The sequence below is a fragment of the Ictidomys tridecemlineatus genome, chromosome 4 (genome assembly GCF_052094955.1).
Source record: "Ictidomys tridecemlineatus isolate mIctTri1 chromosome 4, mIctTri1.hap1, whole genome shotgun sequence".
In the NCBI taxonomy this organism is placed as follows: domain Eukaryota; kingdom Metazoa; phylum Chordata; class Mammalia; order Rodentia; family Sciuridae; genus Ictidomys; species Ictidomys tridecemlineatus.
In genome coordinates this window covers 44210311-44225533 of record NC_135480.1, presented here as the reverse complement: position 1 = coordinate 44225533, position 15223 = coordinate 44210311, and the positions used below count along the sequence as shown (strand labels likewise).

Sequence of the window (15223 nt, the reverse complement as noted above, 5' to 3'; positions counted from 1 at the left end):
AGAAGCGCGCATAGCACATAGCACACTGTGTTAAGTGCTAGCCAATAGTACTGTCCTTAAAAGAGTTTTAATTCAGTCTCAATGTTGCTTGTCTGGGTCTGGCACAAACTTAGCACCTGGCCTTCTGCCTTCTGCTCTAACAGGTGGAGTCCCTGCCACTACGATGAGACTTTGTCTGCACCTGAAGCTCTCCCCTCCCTGCCTGAACCTAGACTTTAGACCTCAAGTGTGTTGGGGGCACCCAGGTTACATGTTATTTTACATTTGGTCTCTACTCACATCTGGTTTCACCCCTAGACTTCATGATGCGATCCCTGGCTTGAACTGCCAAGTATTGCCTGTACCTGACTCTGGATCTTCTGCAATATTTCTGTCTGGCGTCTGTTCTGTACTTTTGTCACTTTCAAAGCTCTTTCCCATAGGGCTTGGATGCACTTACAGAGGGGAAATTTGAGGTCCAGGGCAAAGTCTGCTCCTACCTGCAACTAGGAGCCCTAGCTCCTGCCATACCCACCGTAAGCTCTAGTTACCCATCAGGACCTCTGTCCCCAGCCTCTGATGAACCCTCCTGTGGTCATACTTGGCTCGGGCTGTGGCAGTACAAGCTGGGGAAATGCTGCCATCATACAGTCTGATGGAATCAAACTGAGTCAGCAAGGCCTGGGTTTAGAAACATCAGTTAGATCTGAGGCTCTTCTGCAAGGAGAAAGACTAGTGTGAACTAGGAAAAAAAAAAATCTAGGTGGGACCAGGAATCAAGGTTGAAAAGGGTCTGACCTTCTGAATTCAAATTTAATAAATATAAGCTCCATCCCTACTATTTGTCCCTTGTGACAAACAAGTAAAGGAGACATAGGCGCTGAAAAGCACTAAGAGGGGTTAGGGTCTAACACGAGAGTGGGTGAGTGGTCCCGCTGGTCCTGCTCAGGTAGCCAGTGGAGAAGAAAAGAAGGAGCCAGGATGGTGGATCCTCTCGCTGCCTTGTGCTGAAGACAGCTGGAAACCTGGAGCCCAGGGCAGCGGTCAGCAGAGGTCCTCAGTCATGAGCTGAATCAAAATATGACAGACTGACCATCCTGACGTGGCACACCTTCACACAACCACTGTCCTCTGGAAAAAGGATGGATTCAGAGGCAGGGGACCTGGTTGAAATGCTGCATCCTGCTGTCTTCTCCCCTGGGGCCCTGAGGAGTATCTGACCTCTAGAAGCCCCAGTTTCCACCCTGCAGGAGCTGCAGGGTTGTGGTGGCGGCCAGGAAGGGAGTGACGTGTGTAGGGAGTGCTAGGCAATCCTGAGGTGGACATCCTCCTCGTTCGTTATTCCTGCTGACCTGGCTCAGAGCTTCATTTCCGGTCTCCCTCTAAGTCAACCCGGCATGAGATGTTCCTGCTCTTTGTGCCAGGCAGTGCTGTCAGCTATAAAGGTCTGTTTCCTATTTCCTCAGGCTCTGCCAGGTGTTCCGGGAGCTAATGAGAACAACACAGAAAGAGGAGCGGGAGGATGACAAGGGCCTCCCTGGCAGAACTGATGACTCCCCCTCTGGAGAGCTCCAGGCTGTTTCTAGGTCCCCAGAGCCAGAGCCCCTGGGAAGAGTAGGTAAAAGAAGTGGATTCCCCAAACTTTCCTCTGACACGAAATTGGTCCACCCTCGAACCGTGCTCACCCCTGTCTCTCAACATTTGTCTCCCTGTTCTTCCCCTTGGAGCTGTGGCCTCCTGCCCTTCCAAGGGTCACAATGGGACAGATCATGGTCTAAGGATCTCTATGAATTATCTCTAGATTATGTAAGTCCCAGACTCAACACAGGTTTCTCTTTGACAATCCTGGAGCTCACCTCCTCCAGGAACCTTCCTGGAGAGACTCCTCGTCCCTTTGGGACCCCGAGCTGCATTATTCACACTCACTGATGCCAGGTATTTGGGGGAAAGACTGGAGCCTTTGCTCACTGACAGTTAAGTTTCAGGGTATATTTATCATCAGTAGTCAGAGATTAGGCTTTCCTGATTACTTTTTTTTGGTCTTAATCCTCTTTAGAGAGTGGTTTAGGATCCATTTTGCATAGTTATTTTAATCTGCTTCATCTCGTCCCAGATGTGGAACACCTCGAAAACTTAAATATAGTATATAATATATAATTGTATAGCACATAATCACATAATATTATTAACATAATATTAATGCCAATTAATAAAAATGTATGGAAGTTCTAGATTATGATTTCCCACGTGTTTTTAGGCACCCGTGTCCATTTTGTTGAAATATTTGCAGAACTGAAAACCTGGGACTTCATGGGTTAAACTCTGTCTTTAAATCTTGAGGCAAAACCTGCTGTAATTTTGCATCTATTTCTTTTTTCCTATTTCTATTGGTGTATTATAATTATGCCTAATGGTAGGACTGGTTGTTATAGCCATCTCTTTAATATCAGGCTCTGTGCTGGGCCTGTGGCAATATGTAGCTGAACCCGGTCCCTGTACTCTGCTAGCTTCCAGCACAGTGAGTAGAGCCAGGCTGTGTTAGATGCAAACTGAGACTGTCTTATGTGAGGGTGTGGGAGAGGTCAAGGGGGAGTCACCATATGTGACAAGGACTTTCCAGGCAGTGCACACATGGCAAGGGCCAAGGTCTGGAGAGGGAAATGAGCAAGGTATACTGGGAGGAGGGGCACGTGAGTGGGGCTAGAGGCTGGGGATAAGAGGGACTCCAATTGGAGTCTTGTCAGAGGGCTCTGAGCATTCAGCTAAGACACTGATCTTAACTCAAAGGCCATTTTTTCCTCAGGGGAAAAAAAGCAGGTATTGCTATTCTAGTTGGTATTTAGAAATGAGAGTGAGAGAGAACAGAGTTAGTTCTGTATGTGTGTTGTGCAACTCAATGGGCAGATCTCAAAAACTACTTTATGACACAAAGGGCCACCTACCTATGAGATTTCATATACATGAAAGTGGAGAACAGACAAAATTATCCCACAATGATAGCAACCATTGCCTCTGAACTTTGAGGGGTGATGGAAATGTCCTACATCTTGATCTCGGTGATAGTCATACAAGTTCACATGATTGTCAAAACTCACTGAATAGACCATTTCAGATCTATACCTCAGGTTGCTTATAAAATAGATCTTAAAATTATGTGTGTTTCTGGTTGTCACTATGACTGAAGGATGCTACTGGCAGATACAAAGGATGAGATCAGAGATGCTCTCAGAGCAAATGACTCTCCTACCCAAAGGCCTGTAGGAGCCCAGTTGAGAAATGCCACTGAGGCCATAGGGAGCCTTGGAGGAACTGAAAGAGCAGAGAGAAACTGGCTACATATGTGCTTAGGGGAGATGGGGCTTTGGTGGTGATGGGAGCCAAGAAGTCCAGGCTTCCAGGTGAATGACAGGCACAGAATACGACTTTCACGGCCTTGGACTTGGCTAATTGCAGCCCACTCACTTGATTCTCCCCGTGTCCAAGAGGGGCCCCCGAGGCCCTCATGATATTCCAGATACCACAGGGTTGGAAGGAGGGCTGCTAGGGAAGAGGAAGAGGCAGCAGATGTTGGAGGGTAAAGAAAGTGCCCCTCCCTGGCCTTACTACCTCCTGCATAAGCACCAAGAATAAAAGTGACCATCTTCCTATGAGACAGAGACTCGGTAAGGTAGTGTTCCCTGGGAGTTTGGAATCCCTGGAAGCAGAACTGGCTGCTGCTGCTGCTGGAGGAACTCATTTTCTGAAATCCTGGGCTAAAGAAGAATACAACTAACTTAAATGAAAATGCTCACCTGAGCCCCTCCTTCAGGAAACCTTCTGTGACCTCCACCTTGGGCAGGTGCCTCTTTTGTGTTTCTGTGTCTCAGCACCAGAGCAGCTGCAGCCTAGGTCTGATTTCTGGCTCTGCCTGTTTACTTGCTGTGTGTTCTTGGCAAATTACTTAAGCTCTCTCTGAGCCTGCAAACTGAATATAACAAAAACCTTCTTTACTGAACTGTTACCGAAGATTAAGTAAGAGAATGCAGTTAAGCACTCAGTAAAAATTAGTCTTGTTATTATCATAGCATGCATCAATATGGGTCACTGTTGCCAGGTTGTTTCTCTGGCAACTAGACATCATCTTCTTGAGGGCAAGGTTCTCCTGATCATGTCGACTGCTGAGGTTCCTGTGTCCACCACGATGCCCAGAGCAGTAATTACCTATATGCATGAATGAATTCCACCCACTATGGTCTCCCCTGAGAGCTTTCTTTTTCTACCCACAAGGCATTTTCATCACAATAATTCTTCAGAAATGGAGGTTTGACTCATTCGTATTTTCCTCTGTCTTTCCTCCTTTCTATTACCTCCAAGGCCACACAGAGCTCACATAAAATATACTTTTTTTTTTTTAAATTGATGACGTCTTCCCAGACTCAACTTTTAAGACTTCCCTCAGAGGTCTTTTTCAAGCCAGGCAAACAAAATTCTTTTTTTTTTTTAAAAAAAAATAAATAAAAAAAAAGCATCCAAAGCTGGGCATGGTGTTGCACATCCTAATCCCAACAGCTCCAGAGACTGAGGCAGGAAGGAGGATTGCAACTTCAAAGTCAGCCTCAAACTTAGCAAGGCTCTAAGCAACTTGGCGTAACCCAGTCTCAAAATAAAAAAATAAAGAAGATCTGAGGATGTGGCTCAGTGTTTAAGCATCCCTTGATTCAATCCCTAGTACAAAAACAAACCGACAAAAATACATATAGAATTACCACATTACCATTGGTAGGTATATAATGAGTAATTTCCCAAAAGAATGGTTAATTTCACATGTTTTCTAGTATTAGTAGGGCTGTATGATTTTCACAACTGTGATTTATTTTTTAAAGGCTGGGTAGTACCCCTTGGCAGGTGATGACATAGACACACTATCAGCCTTGCAACAATCTGTGAGGTTGACTCCAGGTACCCACATAGCTGCCACCACTGAAGTCCACCAATTCTTCTTGAATGGTTTCCAGAGAGAGGGCAGGGTCAGGAGGGCATTTGTGTTGACTTAAAAAAGACATGCTGAATCTCTGTATGTCTCTCTAATAACTGCAACCTCCCACCTCACCACAAAAAGGTAAGGCAATTCAATGTCCTCATTTTGCTATCAGAGTCCTCAGGAGACTGGACTGTGAACAGCCTATCCCCCATGCTAGCCTGAAGTTAGGAATATGCACCAGGATGCGTGCTCCATGACATATCTGCCAACTATGGGCTTCCTGCTTGGAGCTCAAGGAAAGCCCTTTCAACCCATGCTGCATTGCAGGTATGGAAACTAGAGTCATGGATGCTTCAAGGGACACAGGAATGAGGGTGGCTTTTGTTCCAGGTGTTGCAAGCTCAGGGAAACAAATGCTTTCTTCAATCTTACATGGCAGAAATTTCTGAGCTTTGCAGATATAGTGGCCAAAGTGCCTTCCACTTCTCACTAGATGAGAAGAATGGGAGAGATCTTATTTTCCATAATATTCTAGTTTAAGGCAAGGAAGAGTTTTTTTTTTTCTTGGAAGAATATTATTCAAAAATTTTCAGGTTTTTTTCCCGTTAGGATGACCTGAGTTTCCAATTTAGAGGCGACAGATCTGTTGATCTGAATGGAGTCTGTACTAGAAGGCTCAGAGATTCTATGATTCTAAGACTGAGCCCATATGTCAATTTGCTTATCATAAGATCCAACATGATACCTGGCTTCCTCTGCTCTTGGGACCATCTCATCTCCACAGCAGGATCAGGGTGTCTGCCTCATACCCACCAAGACCATCTGAGCACCACGGGGTCCACACTGTACACAAACACTGTTTTGTTCAAAGACAATAACGTGGGCCCACAGATAGGCCAGGCCAGAAAAGCTTTGGGATTCAGAGGCCCTAGAAACCCAAGCTTTACCTCACAGAGATAAGAAAAACTTGAGTTTGGGAGACGGGGAGAACCTTACCCCAGGTCACTTGCTCACTGATAAGTTTAGGATTAGAACATGGACACTTATACAGACCGCTGTGCTGATCCACACTGGCAGGAACACTAGTTCAGAGATATTTCCTGGTGAACTGGTTACATATTTGGTTATCAGGCGCCATCAAATTTGAAATGCGCACAGGTCCTGGGTCCAGTTTAATGCAGTTGAATGTCTTACATAACCGGCTACCTTCTGGAGTTCTCCAATTCCCACTTGTAGATTCATTCAAATAATTATTTAAGTGTCAGAGAAGAATTTCTACTCCTATAAATGATTTCTCTCTCCTCACTTGTCTTTTTGGGTGTTGGATGATGAAGATGTCTTCTCTTACAAACATGGGCCCTTATGAAGGCATGAGAGTTACGCAATGGAAAGGTGAAATGAGGCCAGGAGGATGTGTCTTTGTGCTGGAAGGGGGATGAAGGAAGACCCCCAGATGTCACCATTTTAATTGTTTTACAGTAATTTCAGGGATGTTTTGCTATTTAGTCTTAGTCAACAGCAGTTTCTAATATCAAGCCCTCCTGAAGAAAATATGCAGATTTGACTCAAAAATTCATATTTGAATCTCAACACAGACATTCAAGTCCTCTAAGCTTTACCACTGTGATCAGACCACAGGCGACTATGTCCTTACTATGCCATGATACCTTTATATAGAGGGTCATAGTAAGTCTAACGTATGAATTCTCCCACACAAATGTTCATTTCCAACATCCATTAACTATTTAGTGAGCCACTGAGTAGAGTCAGGGTTATTTTTCTAGGCACTAAGTACCCAAGGGGAACAGAACTCAAGCTCTCTTGGACTCATTAACCCCATGCAAATTCTCATTTCTCAGGCCTTGAAGAACTTACATCATTGGCCCTGCCCCTTTCTCCTACCCTTTTCTCTGCCATGCTTCTCCTTTGCTTATATCTTACAGCTACTTTTGAGGTTCCTTGAAAACACTGAGCTACTCTTACCCCAGGGCCTTTGCACTTATCTTCCTTGACAGCTATTCCAGTTGGTCTCCGCTTCATTCAGGGCTTTGTTCAGATATCCTGCCTCAAAGGCAATACTGTTTAAAGGCCAATCTCTTCCTCAACCTTTGCCCCTAGTAACCCTTCATCCTGCTTTACTCTTCTCCAGAGCACAGCTTTCCATAAGAAATATTTATGCTTAGGTTTTATTTTCTGTCTCTCCTGGGAGAGCTTAGGCAGGAAGTTCATCTTTTTCAGCCGTGCATCCCCAGAGCCTACAAGAGCCTGGCATATCAGAGATGTTCACATTCATTAGAGAATGAATGGGATGAATGAATGAACTGGCTCTTGACAATATGGATGGTCACTGGTGAGCCAGCACTGCAGGAGTGATCGTCATGGTCCCCCGTCAGAGTCATGGTTCCTTTCTAAGCTCCCCAGCTGGGCTCTTCTAGAATGGCAACCTCATCCATTCTGCTGCAAAGCCTTGCTGTCACTTATTCCTCCCTCCCTGTAGCACCCACATCAAATTGGGTTTTTGGTGACACTGAGGCCTCTTGCATCAACTCCTTTTTCTACCCATTCTTACAACCACCCCAAGCCAGACCCTCCTTATTTCTCACCTCCACCGCCGACAGCGACAGCGTTTCCTAGCTGGGCTCCCTGCCAGCAGGCTCTCCACCTCCAACCTGTTCTCCATGGGGCAGAGTGAGTTTCTTCACACTTTAAAATGTGTCTCCCCTACTCAAACTAAAGACTGACCCCTTAGTTTGTCACTCAGTGCCCTAACTACCTCTGCCCCTCTGATCCAGCCTTCCTTCCCATCACTCCTCTTTGATCTGTTTTGCTCCAGTTGGAATGAACTGCTCTGCTCATGTCCTAGAAGTCCTTCCTAGTGGCCACTTCCACTTCTTGAAATGCTCCTCCAGTCTTTCTAATGTACAAGACTTTCAGACCTAGCTCAGGTGCCACCTAGCTTCTGTGAGAAGCCATCTGATCTTCCAGAAGGATAAATCTCCTCTTCTTTACTCTTTCCAGAGGGTTATTGTCTCTCTTTTAGGGCAAGTCTCCAGAAAGGACAGGCAATATGATACAGAAAAAAGAATTGAGATTCTAGAGTCAGATCATCTGAGCTGGAGGCCTAGCTCTCTGGCTCTGACACTCTTAAGGCATGCACCCTTAGAAAAGCTAAAAGCAGAGTCTTGCCTTCCCCATCTGTAAAAGGGGCCCGATAACACTACTGTGAGCGTGTTATGAAGAGTAAATACAAAAGTTAAAGCGTAAGGAAAGTGTTGGCACTATATGTGTACATACACACACACTCATATATTATTACTTACATTATGTTGCAAAATAACTGATAAATAAAAGTATTGTTCTTCCTAGGATGGATGTCTTAAGCTGTCTGAGCATTAAATCCAGGAATAGGTCACAGGGAAGAGATTGTTTTGAGAGAGAAGAACTTTAAGGATTTAAAAATCCCATGTCCTTGGATGATTTGAAGGAGGGAAGTGGAGGGAATATCTATAAAGCTGGGGCCCTAATGGTAGTAATAGTTACCAAATTCTTGAGCTTTTTCTAAGCCCCAGGTACTGTGCTCAGTATCCTACCTACATTATTATCTCTTTAAGTCAGGAATTATACCCTCAGAGAGTCAAAGCAGAGGAATTCAGGGCCATAGTAGTTATATAAAAGTGCTCTTCTCCTCCCCCCTCCCACCTTTCCTCAATACATAGTTCAGACCTGAAAGATATCCTGAAAATCTCCAATCTCACAATCCTATTTTTCTGATGGAGAAACTGAGATGCAGAGAGAGTGTGAGCATTTACTGAAATTGTACAGCCAGCAAAGAGCCTTGGCCTGGCCTGGAACCCTGCTCTCTGCACTCTCGCAGTGGAAGCCCCTGCATGGCAAAAAGCCAGGGCTACTGTTCATTACAGTGTCTGTGTCTCTGTAAGCCGTGCCTCTTGAGGACAATGCCAGGGACCACCCCTGGAGTTATGCCAGTTGGCCCCCTGGCTCAGTTCAGCCCACTCAAGAAAGAAGCTCTTGAGACAGAGCCTCAGGCCCCTAGAGACTGAACATTGTCCTTCTGCCAACCATTCTATTCAGTCTCTTGGAAGGTGATGGACTTCATCCCTTCACCAGACACCTATGCTTGCACTCCCTCAACCCACCTCTGGGGGCACCCTCTGTACCAGGCATGGGGATCAGCTATGGGACACCCAGCTGCCCTTGACTGAGCCTTGTGCTGAGACACTCTGGAACCTGGTGTAGTTGTAACTAAAGATTCCCTAGTAGCTTTGTCAACAATACCAAGAAGCTGCGCTTAACAAACACCAAGGAAGAAGAGGTAGCCTGGTTGGATTAGAAAACCTGGGTCCTTAAGGAGTAGGGGAGAGAGACTGGGAGGGATGCAGTAAGTCAAAGTGGGGGAAGAGGAGGAATCCTTGAGTGCCACTGGGCCAGCTGAAGACTCTCAGGCTCAGGGACTCTTGGAAGGACTGGGACTAACACCCTGGAATCTCATCTCCATTCCAGAGCTGTTTCATTCTCCCAAACTAAATCCTAAACCTGGAGTGCTTGCAAAACAGCTCGCCTTAGAGGATGAATGAAACAAATGAAAGGACAATTATTTATTCATTTTTTTAAACTGTAAAAATGGTAGCAAATGAATGGCACTTGCCGCTTCAAATGGGGGCAGGGCTGGAATTACAAATATTCGTGGTTCTTAGGTTAATTTTTTGGTTCTGTGGTTTCAATGGGAATAGGATCTAGTTGTGTGTGTGTGTGGGGGAGGGGCTGAGTATGAAAGCCAAGGATCCCAGATTCTAATGCAGGTTTTGCCACTAACTCTCCGGTGACCTTGGTCAAACCACCTCATTGGGCCTCAGTTTCCCTATCTGTAAAATGAAGGGGTTAAATGAGTTCCCAAGGTTCTTCTGGTCCTGACCCTCTAAGATGTGCGATTCTTGGTTAAGGGACCACCTCCAGGGACCCCTCCACCCCCTCAAGGTTTTGACCTGGGCAATCTATGGGTTTTGCAGGAACCTGGGCCTCATCCAGGAAAAAGCAATATGATGGGGGAGGGGAACACTTTGGGCTTTTATTTTGCGAGTGGGTGGGACGCGGTGCCTAAAGCAAAAGGGTCGGGAAGGCAACGCGATGATGAGAAGGCTGTGGGAGCTGAGGTTTAGAGGCCATCAGTCTGGCGGCGACTTCCAACTCCCTCCTGGGGTTCAGACCCTGGAGAGGCCATGCAGCCAAGAGCCACGCACTAGCCTGGGCCGCAGAGGCTCGACCTGGACCACTGTCCGGATCTCTCCCTGGAACCGCGCAAGAGCTTCGCGGGGAGTGGCTGCCGCTGCCTCCCGGCCACCAAGCGTCATGCCCCCTCCCCCGCATGGGAGACCCCTCCCCCCGTCCGGGGGCGCCCGGAGCCCCACGGGGGGGCGTGGCGGGGGCGGGCGCCGGCTCCTCCGTTCTGAGCTGGAGGAGGTCTCAGCTTCGCGGCCGCCCCAGTAGGGACCCCGCGCCCTCCGCCTTCCGGCTCCATACACAAAGGCGCCCACGGAGGCGCCGCACTTACCGGCCAGAGCGGGCTCCGGGCGCCGGCGAGCGGGCAGGCAGGCTGGCGGGAGGATGTACGCGCGCGAGTGTGCGTGTGTCTGCGTGTGTCCCTGTGTGTGTGTCTGCGCGATTGTGTGTGTGACGGGGGCCGCGCCGAGCTCTGTGCGTCTGCGTGTGCGGGGGCGTCCGTCCGTCGGTCCGTCCGCCAGGCGCTCAGTCCCGCGCTCCGTGCGCGCTCCCTTGCCCGACCGCCCCACCAAATGCGCTTGAGCTGCGGAGTCGCGAGCGCAGCCGCCGGGTCGGTTGGGCACCCACAGCCCTGGCTCCGCCCCGCCCCCGGGCGGGCTTGCGCCGCTGGGGGGGAATTGCGCAGGGCTCGCAAGGTGGGGGGTGGGGAGCTCCCGCGGCGCCCAGGTCCCCAGGGGGCGAGTATCACACACCCTTAACCTCTGAACCCATCTCAGGCGCCCCGGCCCCCGGCAACTCTGAGCGGAGTCCCCGCAGGCACCGCCCCCAAACCAAGGTTGTCTGGACAGGGAGGGCGGGGGAGTGGGAGCATCGCATCCATTTCATTCATGATTTTCTTCTCCTGGAGCCCCGGGTCGGAGTTGCGCGGCTACGGCCACCGCCAGAGGGACCCCAGCAGGGCAGTGCGTACCTAACCTGGGGTAGAACAGATAGGCAGACAGGATGGGGGTAGAGGCAAACGATACAAAGGGTCAGAGCTGGGGAACGGGCCTGGTAGGAAGAGCGGTGCACTGAGCAGGGGCCGTGGCGCTTCCCGCGAGGTGCTGACACCTGCTTACGTGCAGCAGCTGCCCCGGGCGCACTCAGTGCCAATAGCTCAGAACCGGTTCCAGGACTCGCAAGAGGTGCGGATTTTCCCACTCCTCGGTGTTCTCTCTCTGAGGAACGAGGGCGCGTGGACACCTCTTCCTTCACCCACCTGACATGCGTCGAAAGACAGCACCTGTCTTACCTTCTTTGTGGGCACCAAGGGCCTGGACGTGCAAGCAACTGCCCACAAGCTCCACATTCCTCAGGCTGGCACCCTGCTGGCCCATTCCCTACACTGCATCCTGAGGGGGGCTTTTTGATGCTTTGGGCTGCATACAGGGTGGGGATCCTAAGGTTTTTTTTTTTTTTTTTTTTTTTTTTTTTTAATGCTTTTTTTTTTTTTTTTTTGCACGGGGCAGCCCAGGAGAACCACCGTACCATTGCTACCCTGGTTCTAGTCACTGACCTCTTTAGCCTGATTTCTGCAATAGATTCTTTACTAGTCTCTCAGCTTCCACCCTTGATCTGCAGTTGATTCTCTGCACAACAGTTGGAATGATCTTTTTAAAATCTAAGTCAGGTAATGCTGTTCCTTTACTGGAAATCCTGCAATGTCCATTTAATCCAAGTAAAAGTTAAAGCCCCCATTATGGCCTGCAGGGCCATTGGTGAACCTATTTCCTTTTAACTTTGTAACCTCAAAGTCTCCTTCTTCCTCCCAAGGTCTAGTTACACTGACCTTTTTAATGCATCACCAATGTGGCAGCCACTTTGTGGCCTCAGGACCTTTGCACTGTTATTCTCTCTGCCTGGAATCTCTTCCCCAGGTAATCACATGGCTTACTCGTCTTCCATGTGTCACCTCAAAGAAGCCTTCTGTGACTGTCCTACTTAGAACTGCAGGCCTGCTTTCCCCATTTTCTGTATGGTAGCTGTGACCTTTATTATGTACTCCCTGCCCCTGAGGCTCATGGACCTTGCTAGCTCCCACCTGCCTCCTCATTTGTCTCCCATCTAGTCTTCCATCCTCACGAAGTATTCTGTTTTCCCATCACTAGACCTTTGTCCATGCTGTGGAATGCCATCTCCCATAACTTCCTTACTACCCAGAGTCCAGTTCAAATACTACCTTCTCCTCGGAGCCTCCCGGACATTTCCAGAGACACTCAGCTCTCATTCTGACTTTGATGGAGTTTTCTTATCTTTTCCCTGGGTGGAATGTGAATTCACGATAAGAAGATCTGGGTGCTTCTCTCTCCCTGACTCCAGCACAGAAGGGCTCTAAGGTAGGTGTTTCAAAGATATTGGTAGGACACCCTAGACTGGACCTTGATTAGCTTTTTTTTTTTTTTCTTTTTCTTGGGAGGTACACAAAGCCCAGCTAGATCTCCTTGTTACCCTCCAGGAGTTCCCTTTGGGGACAGCAGTTGTGGGGTAACCAGGCTATACTGCTTGGCTTCATGGATGTATGGGTAGGCCATGCTCGAGACCTTGTTTTCCCTCCCTGAGAATATTGACACCATGGTTGAAAGTAAGGCTGATTTCCCCCCATGTCGGCAGCAGTGTGACTGTAGCAGCTGCCATAAATGAGCACTCTAGTCTGTGCCAGGCACTGTTTCGTATGTTTTCAGTGCATTGCTCTATTTAATCTCCATGGCAAGTTTGGAAGGTAGGCATTTTGACAGGCCCATAATCCAAAGGGGAACCAGAAAGAGTAGGTGACTTGGTTAAAGTTATTTAAAGGGTGTGTTTTTCAAATTAAGATCTAGCCAATCACAAAGCCCAATCTCAGAGAGCAGAGATGATTTAACAGCAACAGCCCTGGGGGCTGATGGAAGTGAGAGGAGAAAGCGGGTCTTAGGTAGTCCTCATCAGGTCCACCAAGCTGATTCCTGCTGTACCCAGCTCAGGAGTCACAGATGCGGTGGGCTAGGACCTCACAGGTTTTTGTCAGTGTTGTCTGGGATTTACTGTGTTATGGTTTGGATATGAGGTGTCCCCCCCCAAAAAAAGCTCACGTGAGACGATGCAAAAAGGCTTGGAGGAAAAATTATCTGGGTTACATCCTTAATCTAATCAGTGAACCAATCCCTGATGGGGTTAACTAAGTGGGGACTGGAGGCAGGTGGGGTGTGGTTGGAGTAAGTGGTTCATTGGGGATGTGGCTGTGTGGTATGTATTTTGTACCTGGAGTGTGGAGTCTCTCTCTCGTGCTTTCTGACCAAGTGAACTTCTTCCCTCTGCCACACTCTTCCGCCATGATGTTCTGCCTCACCTAGAGCACAGAGGAATGGATCTGCCCTCTTATGGACTAAGATCTCTGAAATCATGAGCCCCTAAATAAACCTTTTCTCTTTACAATTGTTCTGGTCGGCTCTTGCAGTCGCAGCAGCGAAAAAGTTGACTAAAACATATTGTTGTGGTGGTAACTTGTTGTCCTTCCTAAAGGCAACCTTGGAAGGCCAGAGCTGCCTTCCCAAAATTTCCTAGCTGTGTGCTCTGGGTTCAAAGCCCAGCTCTGACTGTCAGTGTGGCTAATGACACCTACCTCAAAGTGCTGGGGTGAGGAAGAACTGGGATGACCTATTTGAAAAGTACTAAGTGCTCAAAAATGATCTTTCTCTTGCTTCTTTTCCTCGGAGCCTCCCTGACATTCCCAGAGACACTCAGTGAGTTTCTATTGAGCAGAGATATACCTCACCCCACTTCTACCTCATCCACTCTCTTACTAAGGGGACTCAGATTCCCAGAGTCCACTGAGCATTACCCTGGGGTGCAGTTAAGGAAGGAAGGTCTAACTAACATTTATTGAGGGCTTTGAAAATAAGCTATCCATGTTGCTTCTCTGCATTCTCCCCTTTCAACTGCACAAGAACCTTAGCAGGGAGGTACTCTTATTTCCAACCAGAAAGCAAAGCCCAGAGAGACCAGGAGGCTTCCCTGTGGCCACAGCACTCACTGGTTAATGGCAGTAATGAAATCCTAGCCTAGGTCTGACTGCTCACTGAGCTGGCATCCACCCCTCCCCCCAACCATGGGGGAAAGTGACCCCATTGATTTCTCTTCTCTGATGGGGAAGGAGAGTGCTATGAGGCGTAAGGCAGTGAAGTAGATGTGAGTTTGGGAGGGTTTAGGAGGTGTCTAGGGTCATTTTGTGTGACTCATTTACCCTCTCTTGTTGGAAGGAGGAAGAGGGGTTTGGGAAAGAGGGGAAGGGATGGTTTGAAAAACCAGAGAACATCTTGCTGGTGGTTTTTGATGGACTGTTAGAAATTAGAGTCAATATTTCTTGATTTTTGGCCTCACTTGCAATTCACTCTATTGGTAATGAAATGTTTTGCTTTGGTTGAAAGTATTCTCCTGCCCAGATTTTTATATATTTACTTACTTATTTATAACCCTCCCAACCCACAAAGGATTTGAGGTAGCTTACCACGGAAACAGAAGCCATAAAGCAATGCTAAAATATCAATAAGAATAAAGAGTTAGGACCAAGTAAAATGTAAATAGATTTTGAGAGACAAGAGCAAGGTTCAATAATTACAGCTTATTTTTATTGAGTTCTTCCTGCAAGCAAAGGAAGGAAGCGTGTGCGCGCAAAGGAATTTGCGTATGTTATTTCACTTAATCCTGAAAAGAGCCCTCCGAGGTAGGTACTTTTATTGTCTTCATTTTTGAAGCATTGGGAACACAGGCTCAGAGAAATGAAACATGATGTGCTAAGTCCTGCAGTAAGTGGAGGGCCCGTGTTTGAACCCAGTTTGATACTGGAACCCACGCCTTTAGCCACTGTACTGCCCTGCCTCTCCTAGGGACAAAAGACCACAAATTTACAGTCCACAGGGGCCTCTCAGGTATTGTGATGAGTCTCAAATTTGGTTTTGATCATCTTGGATGCCAAAAGAAATGGAAAGAGTTACATAGAACACATACCCTCACCTCCTTCAAGTTTTTGCT

The 15223-nt window shown here is 47.7% G+C and overlaps 1 protein-coding gene across 9 annotated transcripts in view; it reads right to left on the bottom strand.

Moving 5' to 3' along the window:
- Window positions 1-11540, bottom strand: part of Ptpn5 (protein tyrosine phosphatase non-receptor type 5) — a 61243-nt gene extending 49703 nt beyond the window's left edge. For 3 of the 9 annotated variants that reach the window (XM_040284619.2, XM_078046363.1, XM_040284626.2), the window contains exon 1: window positions 11469-11540. In XM_040284619.2, the coding sequence (XP_040140553.2) occupies window positions 11469-11525 (57 nt within the window). In that variant the 5' untranslated portion in view covers window positions 11526-11540. Of the gene's footprint in view, window positions 1-3770; window positions 3944-10508; window positions 10646-11468 lie in introns of those variants that run through there. The other 6 variants (XM_078046362.1, XM_040284622.2, XM_040284623.2 and 3 more) reach the window with 4 other exon arrangements.
- Window positions 11541-15223: the final 3683 nt, after the last annotated feature.